Source organism: Leopardus geoffroyi, chromosome D1, assembly GCF_018350155.1.
Source record: "Leopardus geoffroyi isolate Oge1 chromosome D1, O.geoffroyi_Oge1_pat1.0, whole genome shotgun sequence".
Classification (NCBI taxonomy): Eukaryota; Metazoa; Chordata; class Mammalia; order Carnivora; family Felidae; genus Leopardus; species Leopardus geoffroyi.
Window position 1 is genome coordinate 74,367,150 of NC_059329.1, and position 27,212 is coordinate 74,394,361.

The 27,212-nt window shown below is 41.5% G+C and overlaps 2 protein-coding genes across 2 annotated transcripts in view; both read right to left on the minus strand.

Moving 5' to 3' along the window:
• The window catches only part of SAAL1 (serum amyloid A like 1), a 28,070-nt gene extending 8,930 nt beyond the window's left edge, over positions 1–19,140 (minus strand). Inside the window, exons 1-7 of the mRNA XM_045484693.1 lie at positions 18,949–19,140; positions 17,047–17,160; positions 9,361–9,444; positions 5,515–5,594; positions 2,937–2,996; positions 2,688–2,803; positions 1,676–1,856 (exon numbers count right to left, since the gene is read on the minus strand). Of these exons, the coding sequence (XP_045340649.1) occupies positions 1,676–1,856; positions 2,688–2,803; positions 2,937–2,996; positions 5,515–5,594; positions 9,361–9,444; positions 17,047–17,160; positions 18,949–19,080 (767 nt within the window). The 5' untranslated portion in view covers positions 19,081–19,140. The remainder of the gene's footprint in view (positions 1–1,675; positions 1,857–2,687; positions 2,804–2,936; positions 2,997–5,514; positions 5,595–9,360; positions 9,445–17,046; positions 17,161–18,948) is intronic.
• A 3,595-nt stretch (positions 19,141–22,735) lies between these two features.
• On the minus strand, positions 22,736–26,437 carry LOC123601448 (serum amyloid A protein-like). Its single transcript, XM_045484694.1, has 4 exons — positions 26,316–26,437; positions 25,516–25,607; positions 23,455–23,593; positions 22,736–23,050 (listed from the first exon to the last, which is right to left on the minus strand). Exons 2-4 carry the CDS (start codon positions 25,604–25,606, stop codon positions 22,888–22,890), a joined length of 393 nt encoding a protein of 130 aa, XP_045340650.1. The 5' UTR covers position 25,607; positions 26,316–26,437; the 3' UTR covers positions 22,736–22,887.
• Positions 26,438–27,212: the final 775 nt, after the last annotated feature.

Here is a 27,212-nt window from a genome sequence, read left to right on the forward strand (position 1 = left end):
TGCCCCTCCCCCGCTCATGCTCTGTCTCTCTCTCAAAAATAAAAAATAAACATTAAAAAAAAGAGAGAGAGAAATGATATTTAAGCACAGACATGAAGGAGAAATGTTTGAGGTAAAAGAGACATGGTACGCAAAGGCTTGAAGGCCAAGAGAGGTTGGTTCCCTTGATGAAAGAAACTTCACATGGTTGAAACACACAGAACAAGTAATAAGGATGGGGAGGTACTGCAGAGCCTTGTAAGCCATGCTTGTTAAAAACCTGGACCTTGGAGCACCTGGGTGGCTCAGTCAGTTGAACATCTGACTTTTGATTTCAGCTCAGGTCATGATCCCAGGGGTGTCGATCAAGCCCCTCATCAGGCTCCATGCTAAATGTGGACCCTGCTTACGATTTTCTCTCTCTCTACCCCTCTCCCTGCCCCCCCCCCCAACTCCTCCCCAACTTGCTCAAGCATTTGCATGCTCTCTATATAAAAAAAAAAATTTGGACCTCATCCTAAGGAAGACAATGGAAGAGTTTGAAGCACGCGAGTGAGATGATGAGTATGTGTATTGGAAAGATGGTTCTAGAGTCTAGGCTTGGAAGGAGAAGCCTTGAGGTAGGGAACTCAGGTGAGAGAATGCCATAGGTGTCTAGCTGAGAGACAGTGGCCTGAACGATGACTGTAAGAAAACACGGGTAGATCATAAAGACATGGTGTTGAACAAAAGAACTAAGACTCAAAAGAATACATACAGTATAGTTTTTTTCACAAGAAACTCAGAGCCAAAATATACGGAATAATAAAACTATAGAGTAAAGCAAAGAAATAATTGCTGAAAAAGTCCAGAAAGTAGTCATTTCTAAGTGAGAAAGAGAATTGGGATTTGGAAGGGACACACAGGGGCCACGGAGATGAGGCCCTGTTTTCTGTAAATGTAAGTGTTTGCTTTGTAATTATTCATTAAGTATAAATTTGTTTTTATAGGCTTTCTTGTATATATACCATACTTCACAATGAAAGTGTTGAAAAAATTAAATGAAAACTCTACTTTGATATTTGACATTGAGAATAGTGAGGAAGCAGGTTTGGAGAAAAGATGTTAAGTTTAATCCACCTGGATAAAGGACATAAAAGACTTTAGGTGGGTTATTAACCACCAACGTCATACGACTGAACATTAAGCAGATCAATTCACAAGTTAATTTTCTAGTGACTAGCAAGAAACCGTTTCAATGACCTACAACACCTAGTAATCACTCCTGGCAAGACATCAGAGCCCAAAATTCAGTCACTTATCTAAGACTGACATGTAAACGTAAGAAGCAAGAAAACAAATGACGTCTGACGTTAACTGAAAAAAGTTGTTAAATGTTTAAGGGAAAATAAACACCAGAAAAATCTTTCCTATTTGACTTAAATTACACAAAATTGCAGAAGATTTTAAGACCATAATCATAATTAATGCTGGAAAATAGCCTATAGCTGACTAATATTAGAATAGGTACTTTGTAACCATTATGATTCTTAAAAAGAGCAAACACAGGGTTACCACAAATATTAGTAGTGAATCCAACCTGACAAAGACTGATGGGGTGTTATTCATCCTGTCAAAAAGAAACTAAAACTTACATCTATGGATATTTCCAGCAATTGGATTTTCCCAAAACATTTTGCACAAAAAGCTCGCTTACCGTACTTGTTTGGCAGCTTCAAGTACACAGGGCACAATTTTAAACACTGGCTGCTCTTCAGCATCTTCCTGGGGTTGGTCCAGAGGCTGAACAGCCCCATTTCTAATCCATTCCAACATTAGCTTCTCGTCCAAATCAAAAAGTTTGTCCACAACTTCCCCTATTTTCACCAGCAAGTCAACTGCAGATGATAAAATAGTTATTGAAATGAGAAGCAAAATTTTAAAAGCAGTAAGGTTAGGTGTGCCTGGGTGGCTCAGTTGGTCAAATGTCCGACTTCGGCTCAGGTCATGATCTCGTAGCTCGTGGGTTTGAAACCCCCAATGGGATCTGTGCTGACAGTTCAGAGCCTGGAGCCTGCTTCAGATTCTGTGTCTCTGTCTCTCTGCACCTCCCCTGCTCACACTCTGTCTCTCTTTTTCTCTCAAAAGCAAATAAACATAAAAAAAAAAAAATTAAAAAGCAGTAAGGTTAACCAACATTCCTAAAGCTATTCCAAGAAAACCAAATCTTACCAAAGTATTACTTATTAAGGGAGATTTATTCACCTCCTTTGTTTAAATTTGTCTTCCTTTTTTTTGTTTTTTGAGTGAGACAGAGAAGGCTCAAGTGAGCAGGAGACAGAGAATCACACAAGGGCCAGAGAGAGAGAGAGAGAGAGAGAGAGAGAGAGAGAGAAGCAGGGTTCACCCAAAGCGGGGCTTGAGCTCATCCTAAGTGGGGCTCAAGCTCACCTGATGTGGGGCTCGAACTCACAAACTGTGAGATCATGACCTGAGCCAAAGTCAGCTCAGCTTAATGATGGAGCCACCCAGGTGACCTCTTCCTTCATTTTTAAATGGGGGACTGATCAGTATCCTGGCAGCTTAAGAAGAAATTTTATATCTTGAATCGAAATACTTTTTCACCTGACACTAGATGTATTTTTTTAAGCAACCTCCAGAAATAGTTACATGGCTTCCTAACAATTAAATAGAACCAAAAATTTTTCCAAGATTACATGGTGACTTACCATTTGTTGAACTTGACATAATGAAACAAATACTATCATAAATAGCTGGATATTCCCGGATTCTTTCAACCCAGACACTGGCCACTTCTGTCTGGGAAAGACAAGTAAGCAACAACCTACAAAATAAATGTGAACTTAGTATCTATTTTGAAAAACATTAAAGGAAATTCAAGAATGAAGAATTAACTCTATTGTCCAAGATTCATGTATGAATGAGCATATAGAATACATAGAAAGAAGAAAGCATACCGGCTTGTTTCCAGCAGAGTAGGAGGGTCTGAATCATACAAACAGTGCAGTAACACCTGTCTATAAAAACAAAAAAGTTAACCCAATATGCATCATTTCTCTCATTTCAAATATCAAGGTAGGGTTTTCATTTTAATTTTTTTCAACATTTTCATTGTGTAGTACATATAAAAGAAGGCCTATAAATACAAATTTATACTTAATGAATAATTACAAAGCAAACACTTATGTTTACAGAAAACAGAACAGTGTCTCATCTCCATGGCTCCTGTGTGTCCCTTCCAAATCCCAATTCTCTTTCTCACTTAGAAATGACTACTTTCTGGACTTTTTCAGCAATTATTTCTTTGCTTTATTCTTAGTATTATTCCATATATTTTGGCTTTAAGTTTTTTGTGAAAAAAATTATACTATATATATTCTTTTGAGTCTAGTTCTTTTGTTCAACACCATGTCTTTAAGATCTACCCATGTTTTGGGGCGCCTGGGTGGCGCAGTCGGTTAAGCGTCAGACTTCAGCCAGGTCACGATCTCGCGGTCCATGAGTTCGAGCCCCGCGTCGGGCTCTGGGCTGATGGCTCAGAGCCTGGAGCCTGTTTCCGATTCTGTGTCTCCCTCTCTCTCTGCCCCTCCCCCGTTCATGCTCTGTCTCTCTCTGTCCCAAAAATAAATAAACGTTGAAAAAAAAAAAAAAAAAATCTACCCATGTTTTCCTATAGCGATCATTCTTTGATTCACTGCTGCAGAACATTCCATCATATGAATATAAAACAATTTATGTTTCTAGCCTACTACTGATGGATATATGGATTAATTCCACTTAGGGCCACTTCAAGCAATGCTCCTGTAACACTTCTCCTCTGATGTACATGTGCACGGTTTATCCTACCATATACACGAATGGGATTGCTTGGTCACAACATCTGCGTTGCTTATCTTCCAACTTGACTAAATAATGCCCAACTGTTCTAAAGTGGCTGAACAAATTTATATCCTATCACCAAAGTAAACTGTTTCATATTATTTTTAACATGACTCATTCTTAGTTTTTTTTGAGAGAGAGACAGAGTGTGAGTGGGGGAGGGGCAGAGAGAGAGGGAGACACAGGATCCGAAGCAGACTCCAGGCTCTGAGCCGTCAGCACAGAGTCCAATGCAGGGCTTGAATTCATGGACCACGAGATCATGACCTGAGCCTGAGCCACCAAGGTGCCCTACGTGTCCTCAGATTTTTGATAGGAACCACTAGAGACCAAATATAATCCTAGGTCATTCACACCATGAATGATTGTTAAATTACTGAGGGAGGAATAAATACCTTAACCTAGGATCTTTTTTTTTTTTAATGTTTACTTATTTTTGAGAGAGAGAGAGAGCGCGTGCGCGTGCACGCAAGCAGGGGAGGGGTTGAGAGAGGGAGACACAGAATCCAAAGCAGGATCCAGGCTCTGAGCTGTCAGCACATAGCCCAATGCAGGGTTCGAACTCACGAATTATGAGATTGTGACCTGAGCCGAGGTCAGATGCTTAACCAACTGAGCCACCCAGGAGCCCCTTAAACAAGGATCTTAAAGTCATTCCACACCTAGAAGAGGTAGTCAGCTCTATTTTAGAGACCCAGGTACTTAAATCCTATGATAAAGCCTCACAGCCCTAGCTGACAATAACCATCCAGAACACTTATCTATTATGAATTTCTTTAAAATTCTGATTTAATAGCCATGAACCCTCTGCCTAGAAAATGTATACACTCATAATATTTAGCATATAATTCTAGAGTATTCTCAGACCTCTTAAAGTAACCACTAGGGTTTCCACCACTAAAAAACCCTCTGCCTAAAACTTTCCTGCACAGGAAAGAGAACTAGCCTCCAAGCAAAAGTAAGAAAGCTTTGGGGCGCCTGGGTGGCACAGTCGGTTAAGCGTCCGACTTCAGCCAGGTCACGATCTCGCGGTCCGGGAGTTCGAGCCCCGTGTCAGGCTCTGGGCTGATGGCTCAGAGCCTGGAGCCTGTTTCCGATTCTGTGTCTCCCTCTCTCTCTGCCCCTCCCCCGTTCATGCTCTGTCTCTCTCTGTCCCAAAAATAAATAAACATTGAAAAAAAAAAAGTAAGAAAGCCTTTGAATCACAGAGGCTGCCCTGTATTCTCTAGTTTACTGGTAAATCCCGTTCCCCAATCTTAAGAGTTCTCAGGGTCACCCTGGTCAGTAAATCTAGTTTTTCCAGACTGGCTCTCTGGGCCCTTGGATTCCCTAAGCCTAACTTGTTTGAGACTCTGGTCAGGTGCCCCATCACCAAGCTTTGCCCTGCTGGGTCTTATCCAGTCAGGCTTACCCTCTGCTGATTGTTTAGATCCTTTTACTACCAATAAACAGGCCTAAATCCTCAATCAGCCAATAAACACTGTGGAAGCCCTAGCTACCATCAATATATGAAGTTCCTAGATACTATTCATCAGGAGAAAGGAAGCACTACATTTCATACAATTTTCTTATATCTCTTATGTATTAGGATTTCTTAAGAGATATGAAATGTTAATTTATTTTGTAAAAACATAATTCTTATATAATAAAACTTACCCAAGATTTTTATCACTGCTGATGGACACACAGATCTCTTGGAAACAGGCCATATTACCTAAAATTCCCACACAGATTTCCTGCCAAATTAAACGTCACAGGTCACAATGGCTCTAAGATGAAAGACACATACAAAAATAATAACTTGAAAAAAACTTTCACTGAGTCAAGTTTGGGGGGAGAAGAGGTAGCATATAGAAATATATATACTGCCTGCACCCTAATCTTGACAAGATTACAGTATTTGACAAGAAAAAGAAAGATCAAAGGCAGTCACAAGTTATGGAAGAAGAAATCTTATGGATGAACTGAGCGTTCAATGATTAGTAAGATTCAGACATGCAAAGAAGAAGAAAGTCATTCAGACAAGGGGGAAAAGATCAGCAAAGGCAGGGAGGGAGTAATGCACATGGCTCATACACTGAATACCAAGGGAGCAGCCTGGCTGTTGCACAAAATTGAAGAATAGCACAAGATAAATAAATACAGCAGGCAAAAAGGATCAGGATTAAGGGACCTGAATGCCATGTTGGAAGAGGTTAGATTTAATCTAGGAAGCTATTTGGATCCATAAAGACCTTCAAGGAGGGGAGCAGCATTCTGTAATGTTATTTTAGGAAGATTATTTTGGCAGCAAAATGCATAATGCATGATAGTGAAAATATGTTAAAGGAAGTTAATAATCTCAGTAATAACTGTCAATGTTTACTTAGCATTTACTATGCCCAGGTACTACTCCAAGCACTTTCCATATACAATTTCATATAATAATTTATGAGACAGGTACTATTATCCCTATTTTTCAGACAAGGGAACTAAAGCACAGAGAAATTAAGCAACTTGTCAGGATCCCCAACTAGGCAACAGCAGAGTTCCAGAGGCTGAGCGTTTATCAACTATGCCATACTGCATCTCAGTAATCAAGATGCAACATGAGGGTGATGCTGGAAGGCATGGAAAGGGATGAAGCTGAGAAGACTCAAGGTAGAAAGCAAAATAATCTGATGGGAGACAAAGGGAGAAGGCAGTTTTACATGACTCTTAGGTTTCAAGTTTCTCATTTCCCCAGTGGGAGATACTGATCCCCCTGACAGGAAAACTGGAAAAGAAGTGTTGGAAAAGACACGAGTTTAGTTAGGATAGTGTTTCCAAACTTACTGGAACATAAGAATCATTTGGGCAGGCAGCGTGTTAAAAATACAGATTTCTGAGTCCCATCTCAGAGCTACAGAATCAGAATCTCCAGGGTAGGGTCTAGGAGGCTACTGTTTACAAAACACAACACATAAATTTTATGACCAGGTAAGTGTGTTAATCACTGAGTTACAACATGCAGGACCCTGGACAGGAAAATGCAGCATGCGAGCAAAGAACGCCTGAAGAAAGTTGAAGATGTGGCACCAGAAGTCAGAAGGAATGTCACAGCTTTGATCCCACAGGCACAGATTCACAACTTAAAGATTGTAAAGTGTGGATAAGCTCACTAAGGAAATGAATTCAAAGAGGACGAGGGTTCTGGGTCTACACCTTAGAAGAAGTCCACACTCTGTAGGAAGAAAGAAAAAAGCCAGTAAAAGTGACAGAGAAGTGACTGAAGAGGTCAGAGACTAGAAGAATGAGGTGGCACCAATGCTCCAGGAAGGGAAAGTTTCAATAAAACGACGGCTGTCAAATGTTGGGAAAAGATTAAAAGAGAATAGGGTCAGCAAAGAAACATAAATTTCCCTTACAAACTAAAGAGAGAATAACTGAACTTCCAATCAAAGACCAAGTTTCTCAGTTTTGGCTGCTAACTGGAATCAGCTTGAGGGAAATTTAAAAGCTGTGTGGAGTCTCACACTTGGGGATTCTGTTTTAAATTTTTTTTCAATGTTTACTTATTTTTGGGACAGAGAGAGACAGAGCATGAACGGGGGAGGGGCAGAGAGAGAGGGAGACACAGAATCGGAAACAGGCTCCAGGCTCTGAGCCATCAGCCCAGAGCCCGACGCGGGGCTCGAACCCACTGACCGCGAGATCGTGACCTGGCTGAAGTCGGACGCTTAACCGACTGCGCCACCCAGGCCCCCCTTGGGGATTCTGTTTTAACTGATCTGGGTAGGGCCTAACTCAGGATTTTTTAAAAGGTCCCAAGGGCAAAGCTTCTCAAATGTGGGCCCTGGTCCAGAGCAATAGTATCATCTGAGAACTTACTAGAAACCCTCGATTCTACCACAAACTTGATGGATCCGAAACTCTGGAGGTGGGCCCAGTAATCAGTGGTTCTGGGACATGCCAAACTTTGAGAGCCTGTGTTCTAGATGATTCTAACATATGGCCAAGTCAGAGGACCACTGCAGTAGATAGGGTGTGACTCACAGACATATATAATGATATGACTAATTCCTGAAAGGTGCCATTACTGACATTAGCTTATTTTCTTTAAGTACTAATCATGAGTCAATGTATTTAAATTAGAATGATCCAGGAGAAAATCATGTAACTGTCAAATCTTTGTTAATTAATTTCTTGGGTCATTATATTAATGACCCAAGAAAAAGACAGTTCATCAGTTCATTAGGCCCCAATTCAGGTAAACACTGCCCTAAATAAAATCTGAATTCAGCATTCAATTTGTAAAAATATACTACAGAATTCTCCATACTTTCAAAAAAAGAGAGGCAAAGAAATAGAGTGGTTATACTGAAGTCAAGCGGCCTAGGCTCACACCCCAGCTTTCCCAGCTGTATGGCCCTGGAAAAATTAACCAAAGACTTAGTTCTTTTATTTATAAAGTGAAGATAAGTTCCTATCTCATAGAGTAGTAAAACCAAATACCCAGTGAACAGCAGTTATTCATAAGTATAATTACTTAATACTTCTTAATCACCCATGATATGCATAGCATATGGCAACCTAAATGACACAAGAACACAACATAAAGACGAAAGAAGAAGCACAGATAATTCTTTTGAGGAGTTGACCAGCAGCAATGGCCACTGAGAGCTTACTTATTTAGGAAGGCTTAGATGAAAAGAACCCCTGGGATAACAAATGTGAATACCGAGAGGGGATGGACGGCGTATAAAGGAAGGCATGGAGATGGTGATGACCACAGTAAGCTGAGACAAGGAGTAGACAGGCCTTGCTAAATTAGAAGGACCATCTGTAGGGTAGATTTTATGCTGGAAAGATGAATTAGATTCAGATTATGGAAAAGTCCTCAGTGTCAGGCTGAGTTCAGAATGAAGGTTTTTAAGAATAGAGGATTTTATTTATAAAAAAGAGCAATCAACAGAAATGGGAGGTCCAGGCAATGTTCCCTGTTCTGCCACATATTAGCAACATAACTTCGGTTATGCCTGATTTCCACAGCTGTTAAATGAAAGTACTGATCTCCCTGATCCAACCGAAATCTAAAGATTTGACTCTAATAATTTCAAACAGCATATTACCTAGTGCCAGGCAATGTTCAATAAAAATCTGTAGACTGATTTGTGGCCAGTAAGAAAACTAAAGACTATCTTTTTTTTTTTTTACAAAGTTAATTTTTTGGTTCTTAAACCTGATTCCTGATTTACTGATTTTTTTTTTAATGTTTATTTATTTTTGAGAGAGAGAGAGAGCACATGCACAGGAGGGGCAGACAGAGAGGGAGACACAGAGTCCAAAGCAGGTTCCAGGCTCTGAGCTGTCAGCACAGCAGAGCCCCACGCGGGGCTCGAACCCACGAACCGTGAAATCATGACCTGAGCTGAAGTTGGACACTTAACTGACTAAGCCACCCAGGCGTCCCTAAAGACTATCTTTCTAGCACTTCTACTGTTACTGCTCTAAAGGGGAAGCTTTCAAAATGTACATACTTACTCTTAATCGAGGACATCTGGATTTGGCCAATACTCCCATAAATATGTCAGGGGCATTAAATTCTTGGAGAAATAAAGCCACATCCTGAAAATTAAAAAGTGAGTATTAATTTGGATGCTGAATAGTCCTTTTTAAATCCCATAGTACAGACAAACATAAAAAAAAAAAAAAATTCTTTTTTTTTTAAATTTTTTTTTTTTTTTCAACGTTTATTTATTTTTGGGACAGAGAGAGACAGAGCATGAACGGGGGAGGGTCAGAGAGAGAGGGAGACACAGAATCGGAAACAGGCTCCAGGCTCCGAGCCATCAGCCCAGAGCCATCAGCCCAGAGCCTGACGCGGGGCTCGAACTCACGGACCGCGAGATCGTGACCTGGCTGAAGTCGGACGCTCAACCGACTGCGCCACCCAGGCGCCCCAAAAAAAATAATTCTATGTGTAACTCCTTTCAGGCTCAAGGAAAAAAGCCATAGGTTAGGAACTGTATCATTATGCAAAAGTAGCGTTCAAGAGTCTTTGTGCTATCTGGTCCCAAGGCAATGGAATAAATCCATAACAAATCTAAACTGTGATATTCCAGGGGATTGTCTTCTTTTTCTGCCCTAAATGTATTTACCTTAATGATCTTTCTATCTACCAGCAATGTTCATTAACTCATTCAAACACATTTGCTGATTGCCAGGTATCTTGATAGACGGCGAGGTAAGGAAAAAGAGTAAAACTCATTAACTAGTGTCTTCTAAGAGCTTCAAACACAATGGGGGAAACAGGTAAAAACTCCTACTGGGTCATGCCCCAAATGAGAATTTGTGTTTTCAAAATTCTCAACAGAAAATAATTCTGATCATGACGTAACTACTACAGCTTCATACCTCCTTCCTAGAGTCTGCCCAGGCCACACTGCCGAGAGGGACACACCATACCGGTGAATGAACCTGGAGTGGACATGTGACCCAATCTTGCATGTTCCAAGACTGAATCACCTTGCTGTGGATGTCTGTGTTGCACAATATTTAAACAAAATTAAGTTTCTGGTGGTCTATTGCCTTAGATTTTCACCAAACTTGAAGTGTATATTTGCGATAGCTTAACTTAAAACCCAGGCTATGGTGAAAAAGCTCTTCAAAGGGACTTGGAGGCACCTCAAAGAGAGAGGCAGTAATCCTTCATAGCAGCTGGAACCAAGGTAACCTGCATGACTGTTGACTGGAAGCGACATCCTATAATTATTAAGAGAGCACAGTCAGAGAAAACAGTATTTTCAAAGATACACTCCAAACTGAAAGTCACAGCAACAGATGCTCCCCACTCTAAGTGTTTAAAGTGCTGTTTGTCACGTGGCCAACTCTTAGGGCATGCAGGGACTGATTTATTTAATGACAGTTAATAATTCCTAGGGTAGCAAAGAGTTAGGTGACCTAACAATATCAACAGCAATAATAATAATAATAATAATGGCAATTTACATTTATTGAGCAAGTTGTAAATACCAAGTACAGTGAAGTGGTTTGCACACTATCTCATTTAATTCTCAAAACCCTATGAAGTAGTCATTATTATTGGCCCCATTCCACTAATAAACAGGTTTTATAAGGTTAAGCAACCTGCCCAAGATTATACAATCAGTAGAACAGATCCAGAAGAACAGAATCCAGATGAGTGTGACTGTCATACTCTTAACCAGCACACCAATGCTACCTCTCAGCTATTCATTCATTCACTCAACTCATGCATTCATTCATTCACTCTTCACCAAGTATTTACTGAAAAACACAAGTAACAGGCACTATTTGAGGCTTTGGGGGACACAACAGTGAACAAGCTAGGTAAGTTCCCAGTCTCATGGAGTTTTTATTCTAGAAAGATAAATAAACAATAAACACATAAACAACTGAACTACATAATTTCTAAGTGCTACAAATAAGATTAACAAGATAGTATGTGCTAGAAGCCAAGATGGGAGGGGACTACTTCAGATGTATCAGAGAAAAGTACCTCTAAAGAGGTGACATTAAGTTTTTAAGAAAAGGAACTTAATCTATCAGAGGACACAAAGGCCAAATAACGAGGTAAGTGTTATGCAACAGAGTGAACAGGTTTCATGAGAGCCCAGAAGAGACGAATTCTGTTTGGAGTGTCTGTGGAGGTGTCACAGAGAGGTGACATTTAGGCTGGGTCATATAAGATGAGAAAGATTTTGCTGGCTGGAGGCCATTCCAGGCAGACAGTGGCATGAACAGAGCATGAACACATGAAAATGCAGAAAGCATCTGCAAGTCTCTGGTCCTGCTCAAATGCTAATGGTAGGGGATAAGGCTGTGACACTGGAAGGACTTTATACCAGTTATTGGTGGACAGCTCAGTTCTCTAGCAGTGCTTCAAGAGCTATCCTAAGAAGGTGAAAAGGAGGCCAAGAACATGACCCTCCTTTCCACCAACAATCTTTTCCAAAGAGCAGCTCTGTTTTACCGATTATGTATTTGAGGATTTCGCATTAAGATTTCATTTTAAAAAATGGGTTCTAGCTCTTAAAAAAATATTTTTTAAAAATCATAGCTTCTCAATAATTGTAGAGAAAGTAGAAAAAAAGACTTGACCAATACTCTCAACCAACTTGATCCAACTGACATTTATAGTACACTCTACCCTGCAAGAGCAAAATACACATTTGTTTTAAGTGAACATGGAACATTTACCAAGATCACATTTTGAGCTATAAAACAAGTCTAAATATATTAAAAAAAATTTTTTTTTCAACGTTTATTTATTTTTGGGACAGAGAGAGACAGAGCATGAACGGGGGAGGGGCAGAGAGAGAGGGAGACACAGAATCAGAAACAGGCTCCAGGCTCTGAGCCATCAGCCCAGAGCCCAACGCGGGGCTCGAACTCACGGACCGCGAGATCGTGACCTGGCTGAAGTCGGACGCTTAACCGACTGCGCCACCCAGGCGCCCCTAAATATAGTTTTAAAAAGACGCAGAGTGTTCACTGACTCCAGTAACAGATAAATAACTGAAAACCCCCAAATATTTGAAATCTAGACAATGTACTGCTAAATAACTCAGCAGCTGAAGAAGAATTAAAGGAAAGTTAGAACTAAACTAAATGAAGAGGAAACCCCAACATATCAGAATCTGTTGGATACTGCCAAAGCAATAGTTAGAGGAAAATTTATAGTGTTATACACCTATATTAAAAAAGAAGAATGGTCTCAAATCAAATGACCTCAGCTTCCACCTTGAGAAATTAAAAAAGAACAACAAATTAAACCAGAGTAAATAGAGGAAAATAAAAAAGGGCAAATTAGAAATCAATGAAATAGAAGACAGGAAAGCAACAGAGAAAATCAACAAAACAAAGCCTTTAGGGAAATCAATAAATTAAACTTCCAACCAGAATGATGAAGGGAAAAAGACAGAAGACACAAATTACCAAGATCAGGAATGAAGAGAGGTGCCATCACTACAGATGCTACAGATAATTAAATAACAATAACATAATACTTTGAACTTTACACCAATAAACTTGACAACTTAGATAAAATGGATAAATTCCCTGAAGAACATAAACTACCAAAGTAACCTGAATAGCCTTATACCTATTTAAAGGAATTGAATTTAAAATCTTTCCTACAATATACTAAAAACCACTAAATGGTGAATTTTATGGTAGTGAGTTATATCTTTTTTTTTATTTTTTTTTATTTTTAAAAAAAATTTTTTTTTTCAACGTTTATTTATTTTTGGGACAGAGAGAGACAGAGCATGAACGGGGGAGGGGCAGAGAGAGAGGGAGACACAGAATCGGAAACAGGCTCCAGGCTCTGAGCCATCAGCCCAGAGCCCGACGCGGGGCTCGAACTCACGGACCGCGAGATTGTGACCTGGCTGAAGTCGGACGTTTAACCGACTGTGCCACCCAGGCGCCCCTGTAGTGAGTTATATCTTAATGAAACTGTTGTTTAAAAAAAAAAACTTATTTTTTTAAAAGTAGTAAATATACAAAACTAAAAGTAAACAAACAACAAAAAACGAAAACTCCAAGCTCAGATGACTTCACTGGTGAATTCCACCAAATATTTAAGGAAGAAATACTATTAATTCTGCACAAACTCTTTCTGGAAAACGAAGAGGGAAAAGTTCCCACTCCATGAGGACAGCATTACCTTGGTACCAAAACCAGACAATGACAAGAAAACGAGTGTCTCTCACGAAGATAGATAAACTTTCTAAGCAAGATTTTAGCACCTTGAAAATCAATCAATTCAGTACACCATATTAACAAACTAAAAAGAAAAACTACGTGATCATCTCAACTGACTCATCAAAAGTGTAACACAATACATAATCCATTCCTGATAAAGACTCTAGGCATACTAGGGAAAGAAGGGGACTTTCTTAATCTGTAACTACATCATACTTAGCGGTGGAAGACCAGGTGTTCTGCCACCATATTAGGAACAAGAAGATGCCCCCCTTAACCACTTCTAGTCAACTTCATACTGGAAGTTCTGGCCAGAGTAAATGTCAGAAAAAGAAATAAAAGCAATTCAAATTGAAAAAGTAGTAAAACTTCTCTTCATAAATGAAAAACGGCTGTAGGATATGACACAAAAAATCAACCATATTTCTAAATACCAGCAATGAACAGATATTGAAATTTTTAAAAATACCATTTACAATAGTATCCAAAAATATGAAATACTTGGGAATAAATTTGAGAAAAGATGTGACATACCTATACATGAAAAACTATAAAACTTTGCTGAAATTAGAGAGAACCTAAATAAATGGAAAGATATACCTGTTCAATTTATCAATCCTTTCCCCAAATGATCTATAAATTCAACACAATCTCAGCCAAAATCCTAGCAGGCATTTTGTAGAAACTGACAAACTGATTCTAAAATTAGTATGGTGGGCGCCTAGATGGCTCAGTCCTCCTCCAAATTCGGCTCAGGTCATGATCTCATGGTTCTTGAGTTCAAGCCCCACGTCAGGTTCTGTGCTGACAGCTCAGAGCCTGGAGCCTGCTTTAGATTCTGTCTCTCTCTCTCTCTCTCTCTGCCTCTCCCTCACACTTGCGTGCGCACTCAGGCGCTCTCCCTCTCTCTCTCTTTCTCTCTCAAAATAAATAAACATTAAAAAAAATTTTTTTTAGTGAAAGGCGAAAGATTTATGCAATTTGAAGAGAAACCAGAGCATAAAAAAAATTTTTTTTTAAATAGTAAAATTAGTATGAAAATACAAAGGACCCAGGACAACCACAACAACTCTGAGAAAGAACAAAGTTGGAAGATTAACACTACCTGATTTCAAGATTTATTATAAATCAACAAAAATCAAAACAATCAAAACAGAATCAAGACAGACAAATAGATCAATGAAACAGAAGAGTGCATCCAAAAAGAGGCTCACATGTACATACAGATAACTGATTTTTGACAAAGGTACAAAGGCAATTCAGTGGGGAAAGGAAGGTCTTTTTAAAAAATGAGCTTGAACAACTGGTCATCCATATGCAAAGAAAGTAAACTTCAATCCATACTTTGCATCACATGCAAAAATTAACTCAAAGTGGATCACAGACCTACCAGTAAAACCTAAAGTTATAAAAATTTTAGAAAAAAATAAAAACAACTAAGAAAACAACACAAAGAGTGGGCAAAAGATTCAAACAGGCACCAAAAGATACACAGACTGCAGATAAACACATGAAAATATTGTCAACATTATTAGTAATTAGCGAAATCCAAATCACAATCACAATGAGAATCACTACACACTTACTAGAATGGCTAAAATCAAAAGACTGACATCAAGTGTTGGTGAGGAAGAGGAGAAAGTGGAACTGTATCTCATACACTGCTTATGATAATGTAAAATATAAAAACCACTTTGTAAAATACACATTTTTTTACACAATCTGTAAAAAACACAATTCAGACTCTCTTAAAAAGTTAAACATACACCTACCATACGACTCATATTACTCTAGATATTTAGCCGAGAGGAAGGAAAACACATGTCCATAACATACTTATACACAAAAATTCAGCTTTAACTATAATAAACTACAAACAACTCAAATATCCATCAACCGAGAAATAAATGAATAAATCATGATAATCACATAAAATGAAATAACATTCAGCAATAAAAAAATAATAAACTACTGAAAGACACAAAATGCATGAATCTTAAAACAATGATGCTGAGTGAAAGAGCCAGACCCCTCCAAAAAAAGGGGTCCCATTTATGTAACACTAGAAAATGCAAATTGCTCTGAAGTGAGAATGACTATCAGTGATTGCCCAGAGAGGGTGGAGGCTGGGAAGGGCAAGAAGAAGGGATTACAAAGAGACAAAGAAACTTTTGGGGGTGAGAGGTATGTTCTCTCTTTTTTTTTATTTAAAAAAATTTTTTTTAATGTTTATTTATTTTTGAGACAGAGAGAGACACAGCATGAACGGCAGATGGTGAGAGAGAGGGAGACACAGAATCTGAAGCACGCTTCAGGCTCCGAGCTGTCAGCACAGAGCCTGAAGCGGGGCTCGAACTCATGAGCTGTGAGATCATGACATGAGCCGAGGTCGGACACTCAACAAAGTGAGCCACCCAGGCGCCCCTAGATATGTCTCTTTCTTAATTACAGTGATGGCTTCATGCATGTATACACATCAAAATTTTTCAAATTATGCACTTTAAATATGAACAATTTCTGTACATCAATTACACCTCAAGAATACACACTTTTTTTGGTGTCAATTATACCTCAATAAAAATGTATCAAAAAAACAGCTGAAGATAACGAACAGCCATGGACAATTTTTAAGACAGAACACAATTAAATCTGTGTTTAGGAAAAAGAGAGCTTTCATGGCAATGTGGAGGACAGAGGGAAGTAAAAAGACCAGAACAAGGATTTTAATCAGGAAGCTAGTGGAAAAGTCAAGTAATTAAGTGAGAGATTATGTATGTCAATCTCTTTTCGCCTTTTTTTTTTTTTAGTGTTTGTTTATTTTTAGAGCGTGTGTACACGGGCAGAGGGAGAGGGAGACAAAGAATCCCAAGTAGGCTCTGCGCTGTCAGCACAGAGCCCAGCTTAGGGATGGATCCCACAAACTGCAAGATCATGACCTGAGCCAAAATGAAGAGTCAGACACTAAACCAACTGAGTCACCCAGGCAACCCTCACCTCTTTTCTTACCTGTAAGATAAGGGTACTACCTGTATCACAGGGTTATTGTGAAAAACAAATGGAATAATACATATGAAAATGCCACTGAGCTACAGAGTACAATGCAAATGTTAAAATGTTATTTTGCAATTTATACACACATGGTTCCCTCTTGTCCCTTTCTAATTTAATTATGGTACATCAGTGGTCTCCTACACAAGGTCAGCATTCTCTTTACATAGATAAATATCAGAACTTTCCTGGACTACAAGCATTCCTGCATTCATGAGAACTATATATTTAGCCCCAATCTAGTGACAGCTCAGATCGTCTACCCTCCAAGACAAAAGTTTAGCATTTACAGCTCATTCCCTGTACCATATGACTACAGACACTAAAGTGTTTCCCCAGAGACTTAAGAACTGAAACTTAAAAAAAAAAAAAAAAATCCATTCACCATCTCCTTCCCCAACAGTCTTTTCGGTTTCATTTCCAACCCCATACCTCATCCATGGACATATCCCAGACTCTGCAAATTTCATTCTCCATTTCTTCATCAAGCTCCATCTGTTGCTCCTCCTCGTCTGAGCTGGATTTGGGGTTTTCAGGGCTAACCATCTTCAACACAAAGGAAGAAAAGACAAGGATAAAAGCTGCCCGTAGTACTCATCAAGTAATATTATCCTGTCCTCAAAGTATCTTCTCTTGCAGAAACCTTGTTTAAAAAAAATTACTACCTGGGGCACCTGGGTGGCTCAGTCAGCTAAGCGTCTGACTTTGGCTCAGGTCACGATCTCACGGTTCATGGGTTCCAGCCTCGCATCAGGATCTGTGCTGACAGCTCAGAGCCTGGAGCCTGTTTCAGATTCTGTGTCTCCCTCTCTCTCTGCCCCTCCCCCACTTGCGCTCTGTCTCCCTCTGTCTCAAAAATAAATAAACATTTTTTTAAAAATTTAAAAAAATTACATTCGTGGAGTAAATACTGTTACGAGGCACTGGGGTAGAAATACACAAATGAATTAATTTAAGCCCTTGCTTTCAAGCAGTTTAGGCCCTAGAGAGGAAAACACATGTAAACTAATAATCACAGCAAAAGACCATGGGAGTCAAGTGAATTGTGGGCAGAGTTGTGAAAGCAAAACAATGGACCAATGACCTATGCCTGGAGAGTTTGGGCAAACTTCTCCTAGGAAGTAATCTTTAAGCTAAACCTCTGAGGGAGAACAGGAGTTTGTGAAGAGGGGGAAAAGAACATACCTAAGAAAGTGCAAGAGTTCAGATTTAAGAAAATGGCCTGGCAATGTTTGAGGAATGGTGAGTAGTTGAGTGTGTTATGGGCAGATGTGTCTGGGAAGGTTGCAAAGCTGTATTTGCAAGCTAAGAAATATGCATTTTTCTCCTGCAGGCAAAGGAAACTAAAAGGAGTTCCCAAAAACATTTTGGGTTTTTTTTTTCTTTAGTTGGTTTGTTTAAGGACGATTATTCTGGCATCTAGACAGAAGATGCACTGGAGAGGACAGAGACTGGAAGAAGTCAGTGAAACGTGGGAGAAGAAAGTTCACATGTACTGAGAGCTTCTACAAGCCAAACACTACGGTGAGCATTCTGTGCCCACGATAATCTTATTTAACTTACCCAATAACGCTATATACAATAACAAAGGTATTTTCATCCCACTTTATAGAAATTGAGAAAGAAACCGAGGCTCTGAACGGTTAGGTGACTTGCCCAAAACAGGTGCCGAAGCCACGCTATTGGTATCAGAGCTGAAGGACTTCCAAATCACCATTTATTTTTCTACAACAAACGTCCACGAAATAAACTGGGCCCTAGGCTTCAGAAACGACACTGGGAATGGAGAGCAAAAACACGAGCAATGTATGTACGTGGTCAGACATTTTCGGAGAATTTGTAAAAGTAAAATATTTTATTTTTTTAATTTTTTTTTAAGTTTACTTATTTTTGAGACAGAGAGAGACAGAGCATGAACGGGGGAGGGTCAGAGAGAGAGGGAGACACAGAACCGGAAGCAGGCTCCAGGCTCCGAGCCATCAGCCCAGAGCCCGACGCGGGGCTGGAACTCACGGACCGCGAGATCGTGACCTGAGCCGAAGTCGGGCGCTTAACCGACTGAGCCACCCAGGCGCCCCAAAAGTAAAATATTTTAACCGTAGGCATTCTAGTCTCCCTGTCACTTATCTCCCGTTATGTTGAGAGGTACTGGGAAAGGCTCCCGAAGTTTTGGGGTCCGCAGAGGCGGCCAGGACTCTAAGCGCGAGGCCCCGAGAAGAGTCGTCGGGGTGGGAGAGGGGATGGCGGCTCCCTGGGCCCGAGGGGGCTGCCAGAGGCGTGGACGAAGGGCTGGGGCAAAGGGAGGGAGCCCACGCGAGGCGAGACGTTCCACACCTGAATGAGTCTGCTGAGGACACCGAAGAGCCAGTGCTTGCTGTAGACCGTGCTCCCTATGCAGTCTCCCCCAGCACCCTCCTCCTCCTCCTCATCCCGACTGGGCAGCGGCGGCGAAGGGTTGCGGTCCATGACTTCCCCGCCACTCGCTCTGAGGAGCCGCGCCGGAAGCCGCCGGAGGAGGCGATAGGCCTGCTGGCGCCAGAGGGCCCGGCACGCCTGGTGCGGCTCCCGCTACAGCGCCCTCTGCTGCCCGGAGCCCTGCCGGCCTGAGTACCTGCTCTGTGCCCACAGGTTTGGGAGCCCAGATGACTTAATCTCCAACGACCCCACCCTTTCTGGGACCCAACCGCGGTCATATTCATAACTGTTATTTGCCAGTTTCAGCGGACCAGATATTCCACCTCCCCAGGAGCTCTTAGCCAGATTGGAAGGGACAGGCAATGGGGGACAGCGGTCTCTGGTACAGACATGAATCTCGAAGCTGTCGTAGACCCCCTGATCTCTGGGCACCATTGGCATTCTTAAAGACATCAGGCGCTCATTCTTCTCCCAGGTGTGGTTGGAATCCTGGGAAAGATATAAGTTACCAGGAAGATCGTCAACACTACAACTCCATGTATTTTCAGTTCGTGTTTCTATTTAGTTCGGTGGTATTCAACCGCAGACCCAACGCTACTACCCCCACCCTGCAATAAATATTTTCCCATATCTACTTTACTTTGATGAAAGACGTTTATAGATGATATTATCTACCTCAACATGTAATTTCAAAAATATTAATATCATTCCCTCACATAAAGGAAAAATAAAATTAATTTAAAATTATGTATTTTAAGATTTTTAAATTAATGATTCCCTAAAGGAAGTAGAATTAATTTAAAATAAAACGACACGTATTTTAATATTTTAAATACTAGAAGACATAATAGAAGTCTCCAGTGTTAGCACAGCTACATCAAATCACTGTGGACCCACCAGTTAGATATGCAGAATGACAGAGGTGTTATTGCATCAGAGACTGTGCTTCTCTCTCTTTTTCTTTTTAATGTTTTTATTTATTTTTGAAGGAGAGAGAGACCAAGCGTGAGCAGGGGAGGAGCAGAGAGAGAGGGAGACATAGAATTTGAAGCAGGCTCCAGGCTCCGAGCTGTCAGCACAGAGCCCGACGCGGGGCTGGAACTCACAAACTGTGAGATCATGACCTGAGCCGAAGCCGGACGCTTAGCGACTGAGTCACCCAGGCACCCCCCAGACTGTGCTTCTCAAAATCATACACAAAAAATGATAAAATTTCTACCAAAACGAAGTTCCAGCTTACATAGCAATTGCACTTCCAGAAAATTCTAAGGTATATTAAAACTGGACAAAAAATAATCCATGCTGAGGTGCCTGGGTGGCTCAGTCGCTTAAGCGTCTGACTTTGGCTCCGGTCATGATCTCGCTGGGTTTGTGAGTTCGAGCCCCACGTCGGGCTCTGTGCTAACAGCTCAGAGCCTGGAGCCTCCTTCAGATTCTGTGTCTACTCCTCTCTCTGTCCCTCCCATGCTCATGCTCTGTTCTCTTTCTGTCTCTCAATAATAAATAAACGTTTAAAAAAAATTTTTTTAAACCTCTATATTAACATGTAAAATACAGTTGGATCCCAGGTTCAAATAATTACAAACATTTTTTTCACTGTGTGTGTAGGTAAAGGCAGACCCAGGTTTTGTGGGGCCTGAATTATGCAATTTGGGGAGCCTCCTTTAGGAAGAACAATATAAAATTACAAATATTAAATTAGTTACAATAGGAAATATTTATTTAGAATAGGAAAAAAGTGATCAATTTTAAATAGCCAAATAATATTTAAAACATCACAAAAAAAGGGGCACCTGAGTGGCTCAGCATCGCCTTCAGCTGAGGTCATGATCTCTCAGTCTGCGAGTTTGAGCCCTGTGTCAGGCTCTGTGCTGTCAGCAAAGAGCCTGGAACCTGCTTCAGATTCTGTGTCTCCCTCTCTCTCTGCCTCCCCTCCACTCACTCTCTGTCTCTCAAACATGAATAAACGTTAAAAAAACTTTTTTTAAATAAATAAAACATCACAAAATCCAGAAAAATATCCAAATATTTTATATTAATAAACAGCCCAAAACACTTCTACAATCCTTTTTCTTTCTTTTAGTAGATTTATTTTTAGGGCAGTTCTAGGTGCACAACAATATTAAGAGCAGAAGGTACAGAAATTTCCCATATAAACTGACCTCATGCATAGCTTCCTCATTATCGGCATTCCCACCAGACTGGGATATTTGATACAATTGATGAATCTATACTGGCACATCATTATCACCCAGAGTGTACCTTAGGGTTCATTCTTGGTATTGTACCCTGTATGGGTTTGGGCAAATTTATAATAATGTATATCCATCTTTATTGCACCATGCTCTAAAAACCCTCTGAGCTTTGCATGTTTACAACAATTTTATTAAAATTTTGTACGTTTATTTTTTTGAGAGAGACAGAAAGAATACGCAAGCAGGGGAGGGGCAGGGAGAAGGAGGAACAGAATCCCATGCAGGCTCCACATCATCAGCACAGAGCCTGATGTGGGGCTTGAACTCATGAACCACGAGATCATGATCTGAGTCACGACCAAGAGTCAGACACTTAACCAACTGAGCCACCAGGCACCCTTACAACATTTTTAATATAGTGTTTTCTGAGTTATCTTTGATCTTCTCTTTATATGACAATGACTTCGTAAGATAATTTTTTATAATGACAAATAAAAAGATAATTCTGCCTTTAATTATACTTGGAAGTAGCTGAAAACCACAAAAATAGGGATGCCTGGGTGGCTCAGTCAGTTAAGCATCTGACTCTTGATTTTAGCTCAGGTAATGATCTCCTGGTTAGAGAGACCTAGTCCCACATCATGTTGACAACACCAAATTTGCTTGGGATTCTCTCTCTCTCTCAATCTCTGCCCTTCCCCCCAGTCATGCAAACACATGCACTCTCTTTCTTTCTCTCTCTCTAAATAAATAAACATTTTTTTTAAATATCACAGAAATATGTCTCACTAAATGCAAACAACTTCTACTTCCAATTCAACTTCTTCTTAGTCAGATCCCCAAAATGCCTGTGCCCACTCCAGTCCCACTCAACACAAGAGGAAAAGTGATGGTAGAATGCTGGCGTGAACACAGAGGCATTAACTGCTTCAGTTAAAATGTTTCACTTCTGCAGATTTTACAAAGTAATTGACCATATGAATCCTTTCCAAGGGCATCTCCATGGGTCTTGGAATAGTTCTGTAGAAGTGAAGAGACTTTGAAGCTGAAGCTTCATCAGATTCACAGTAAATGTGACTCTGTCTAAATACATGTCTGATAGGACACTGCAGAGGTCAAGCAAGACTCAGGATGATTCTCTGTTGGCAGCACTGTTCTATACATCCTAAGCTGTGTGTACTTCTGGCCCATATGGCAATGACCTCCAATCACACGTCAAGCAAAACTATCCGCAGATATACCCAAAAGCTAGGGTGGGGATGGCTGCAGCACTGGCCTGTTGAAAACAAGGGTTCAGAACTTTCTCTGGCCAGGGCCTGACCTGTAGGGTCAATATATAGTCTGCATTGTATGCTCCCTATTATGGGCATATATTTTACTCGAAATTAGTATTATGGTTTTTTAGTGCCTTATCTCCTTGGAAAAAAAGTGATATGGTAAATTGATCATCTTCATGGCATTAAAGGGACCCAAAAGGCTGTCATTTGATGTTTCCACATGACAATGACAAATTGGATTTCACAACCATTTATTAATGCTTCTATGTGCTTTTTATAAAGGATGTTGTAGGAGGGAATCTAGAATTCAGTAATTATACTTAGGAACTATTCCCGCCCTCAGGGGGCTCTCAGCCCCTCTCCTGAGTGCAGAGCAAAGAGGAAGCTCAGTACTTGATAGGCAGGCCAGCAGGTCGAAAGTGGTTGGGGTCTTTGCCGCTCCGGCCCCATTCATTGGCGGCCTGGTCAGCCTTCGAGTCCTCTGCTCCGCGGCCGCTGCTTCCGTGCCTGAAAAAGTCTGTGACTCTCTGAGAATTCTCTCTGGCATTGCTGGAATGGAGGAAGGCAGGTAGGAGATTAATTAGGGCGCTGAGGAGCAATTGCCCATAACTCCCATCTCTCTTCTTTGCAAGGGAGGACTGCTAACAGGAGCCAAGGAAAGAGGAGCTAAAACACTGACCCCCTGGCCCAGAAACAGAGCATCTCAGCCCAGGCTGATCGCTTACTGGGAGAACAGCACCCATAGGGGGAGGATCAGGAATCACCCACTCCTCCTGGCCTTGCTCTGACTCCATCAGCCACTCAGGCCAACACTGGGCGCAGAGGGGAGGGTGGGCAAGAGAAGGAGGAGCCACAGTGTCTACAGGAGACTTCTCCATGGCTTGACCCCTCCTGCCTGTCAAGGCAGCCAGGCTCAGCTCACCCAGCCCTGCATCCCCGGGAGCCCGTGTTACCTGATCACTTTGGCCGCCCAAGCGCCCCCAGGTCCCCTCTGTGCGGCATCATAGTTCCCCCGGGCGTGGAAGTATTTGTCTGCACCTATGTAATTGGCTTCTCTCATGTCAGAGTACGCTCTCCACATGTCTTTAGTCCCTGGAAAGGAAAGCAAATGATGAGATGAAGGTGATCGTGTCTTGGCAAAATAGAGGAATAAGACATTTTCCTCCCACCAATTCTAAGATTTCAGTCTTTGACAAAATCCATGGAGAGGATGTTGGCTGGGATGAGTGTTCCTTTACGTTTCACTTCCCTGGATGAATGTTATGAGAAGCACCCTTGGTGCAAGTTTTATTCTGCTTGATTCCATTCTGAGTACTGTTGCTACTTTATGTTTGGCTGTGGGATGTGTGTGAACAAGAGGTGGGATGGTCTTTAAGGGATGCTTTCTCCTGCGATGACCTCTACCTGGACAGACACAGGGAACCCTCTGACTGGGGCGTGAGAACAAAGGCAAGTCAGAGGGAGGCTGCTGACCCAGAGGGCTCCCAACCAGGTCAAGGGGAGAAATTCATCCCTGTGAGCAGCTTGAAGACGACTTGGTCCTGAGTATTTCTGAAAGTCTGGGGCATGTTTGGCACCCAGGCAACTGTCAGAAGTCAACCAGCAGGTGGTAAAGGGGAGTTCCCCTAAAGAGATTTACAAAAACAAGTCATCAGATGCAGAAAAAGTACAACTGGTCCCCCACCTCTAAAGTCAGTGTCCTCCCAGTAAATGCAGGAGTATATTGCCATCCACAGGGTGGTTATGCAGGGTGGTTATGTACTGAGAAAAATGCACGTATAACTTCTAGAAGATTATAGGTGTTCAATATGCTATCACTTCTCTGGGCCTTCGGAAGGCTGGGACAAAAACAGTAAAGCGACTAAGCTAAGAGGAAGATCAGACAGTTACAGACTGAAGGAATCTGAGCAGGCTACATAAAATGCAGACCCTGAAAAAGTAATGTATGGGGTGCCTGGGTGGCTCAGTCAGTTAAATGTCCTACTTCAGCTCAGGTCACGATCTCACGGTTCGTGAGTTTGAGCCCTGCATCGGGCTCTGTGCTGACAGCTCAGAGCCTGGAACCTGCTTTGGATTCTGTGTCTCCTCTGTCTCTGTTCTCCTCCCCTGCTCACACTCTGTCTCTCTCTCAAAAATAAATAAACATTAAAAAAAGAATTAATGTAGTAGGCAAAAGAGAAAGACCTAGTGTCGAGCGTAATCATAGTTTATGTAATATCCATGTAATGCCTTATCTTCATTTTATGTGTTTATTATTTCTACTGTTTAGGATTCATTCATACATGTAAAGCTCTTAGAACAGTGCCTGGGACAGGCTGAGCTCAGTTACTGTTGGTTGTAGTTACTAAGAGCACAAGTTTGATGCACCAGCTTCATGACTGAGACACAGCAATGAGCTGTCCCCGGATTCCCACTAGGTGGCACTGGAGTCCCACTTGTGAGTGGGGAGCAGGCGCCCTGGACCCCAGATGTCTTCTGCTCTGCTGCAAGTTAAAACCCAAAGCTTATGTGACCTTCGTCCTGGGGATCCCCATGGAACAGTGCAATGCTGGCCAGAAGGGCCAGGGCTAGAGGGATAGGACAGATATCATTTAAAAGGAAAAACCACCAGTAGAAAATAAGCTCTAGACCTCTAATGCACAGTAAAATGAAGGCAAATCAATACCATATCATAATTAGGAAACTTGCTACAGTCTAGAACTTAATTATCTCAACTACTAAAGGGAAAGGATAATTATGTCACGTGATAGAGGTGCTCTCTAGAGCCACAATGCCAATCATATTAAGTAAACAAATGTGTCATTAACATGCATTCGCCTTAAATATACACAAAGTTATAATGCCAGATGTGGTTCAATTGTTCAAAAAAGCCTGGGAAACTGCTATCTTGCAAACCGTGCTGCTTTTCGTCCCACTTGTGGCCTTTGCCTTGTGGAGATGTGGCCTCCACTGTGGTCAATACTGGTGGGGGGCCAGTTGCTGCCTTCCCCGGACCGCCATCCTTTGGTCCTTACCTTGACCAGCTTCCTTGAGGAACGTGAGCCATCTTTGGCTGCTGACGCCCAGGACCAGGGAGCACAACAGGATGCCCACGAAAAGCTTCATCCTGCAGCAGAGTCACAGAAACACACAAGGACGACACACTTTTGGTTTGGTTTGGTTTAGGGTTTTCGGGGGGAGGCACGTGGACCCACACCTGTATCTTACCTATTACCTACATCTACTTATTATTAGATGTTACCGATATCTATTTATCTATACACATACCTGCATATATACACACATATGTGTACGTATACACCCGTGTATATACACATGTGTGTATAAATGTAGGTAGAAAGAAATAGGCAATGTGTATACACATATATACGCAGGTGACACACGATACATAGAACAGAGGGTCCAGTTCTCCGTTGCCATTTGCCCCATAGGAATCCCAGTAAGAGAGATCGCGCTGCACTTCTAATATAAACCACTTGCCATTTCAGTCGTCCCCTAGGAGCCCTGAAACCCGCTGTCCGGAAAGTTTCCAAAGAGGCCTTTGGGGATTTAGTGACCATGCACCCATCTGTAAAATGAGGATTGTGGGACATTGCACACATATTTGCAGAACGCCTGCTCTACCCATCCGTGAACTCCCACAGACAAAGTACACGACCAAATCCCAATCCCAGAAAGTATTCACATCTGGAGAATTCAAATTGCCAGGAGAGTGTATTCAGGAAGGAAGCAGAGAGTGAGGACACAGCCCAAGAATGCCTTCAGGTAAGAGAATCTGCAAAGAAGGAAAGTGTAGGCAAGTCTAGCACCTCACCTTTGGCTGTCCCTTCGTGCCGAGGCTCCTGGTGAGGCTGAGCTGCCCGTGTCTCCTGCCTGCGAGGGGGGCTGGCATTATATATACTGACACTGTGCTAGGGGAGTGGGTGGGAAAGCAGGTGTGAAGCAAAAACACTGAGATTTGGGAAATTCCTTTTGGCCAGCACACAGCATCCAGAACATCAGGCTCCTTCTTCACGCCCATCTACTTTCCAAGGTTATGCAATCTGGCAGCTTTGAGGCAAGTAGCAAACTTGGAAATTTCTGCCTCTTTCCAGTGTCACTCCTGGTAACAAAGGTTTTCTTCCCCACACAATAGTGTATTGAGAAATGCTGGGCAGGGTAATCAAAGTTAGAAAGGAGAATCGATTGCCTGAAGAATGAGAGAACAAAAGGCAAATGGGGGAGCAGCAGGGGCTCCATTAAAGGGGTGGCTCAGGATAAAGCTGGGACCCCAGGGAGCAGAAGTTGGAGAGGAAGGACAGACAACCAGGAAAATGGAGCGTCCAGCACCTAGTGGGTGGACTTGACCCTGATCGGTTGCTATGGAAGCTCCTAATGGCAGGTTACAACTGAGGAACTGCAGTGTAGAAATGTGATACAGTGTCACATGGGAAGGGCGCATTATAAAATGGTCAGGAAAAGGGCATCTGGATGACTGTGTCTGTTAAGCATCTGACTCCTGACTTTTGCTCAGGTCATATCTCCTGGCTCATGAGTTTGTTGAGCCCTGCATTGGGCTCTGCACTGACACTATGGACCCTACTTGGGATTCCTTCTCTCCTTGTCTCTCTCTCTGCCATTCTCCCTCTCTCAAAAATAAATAATAAACATTTTTAAGGAAATGATGAGGAAATAGCCCACCAGCTGCTAAGATATCAGACTAGAAGATTCA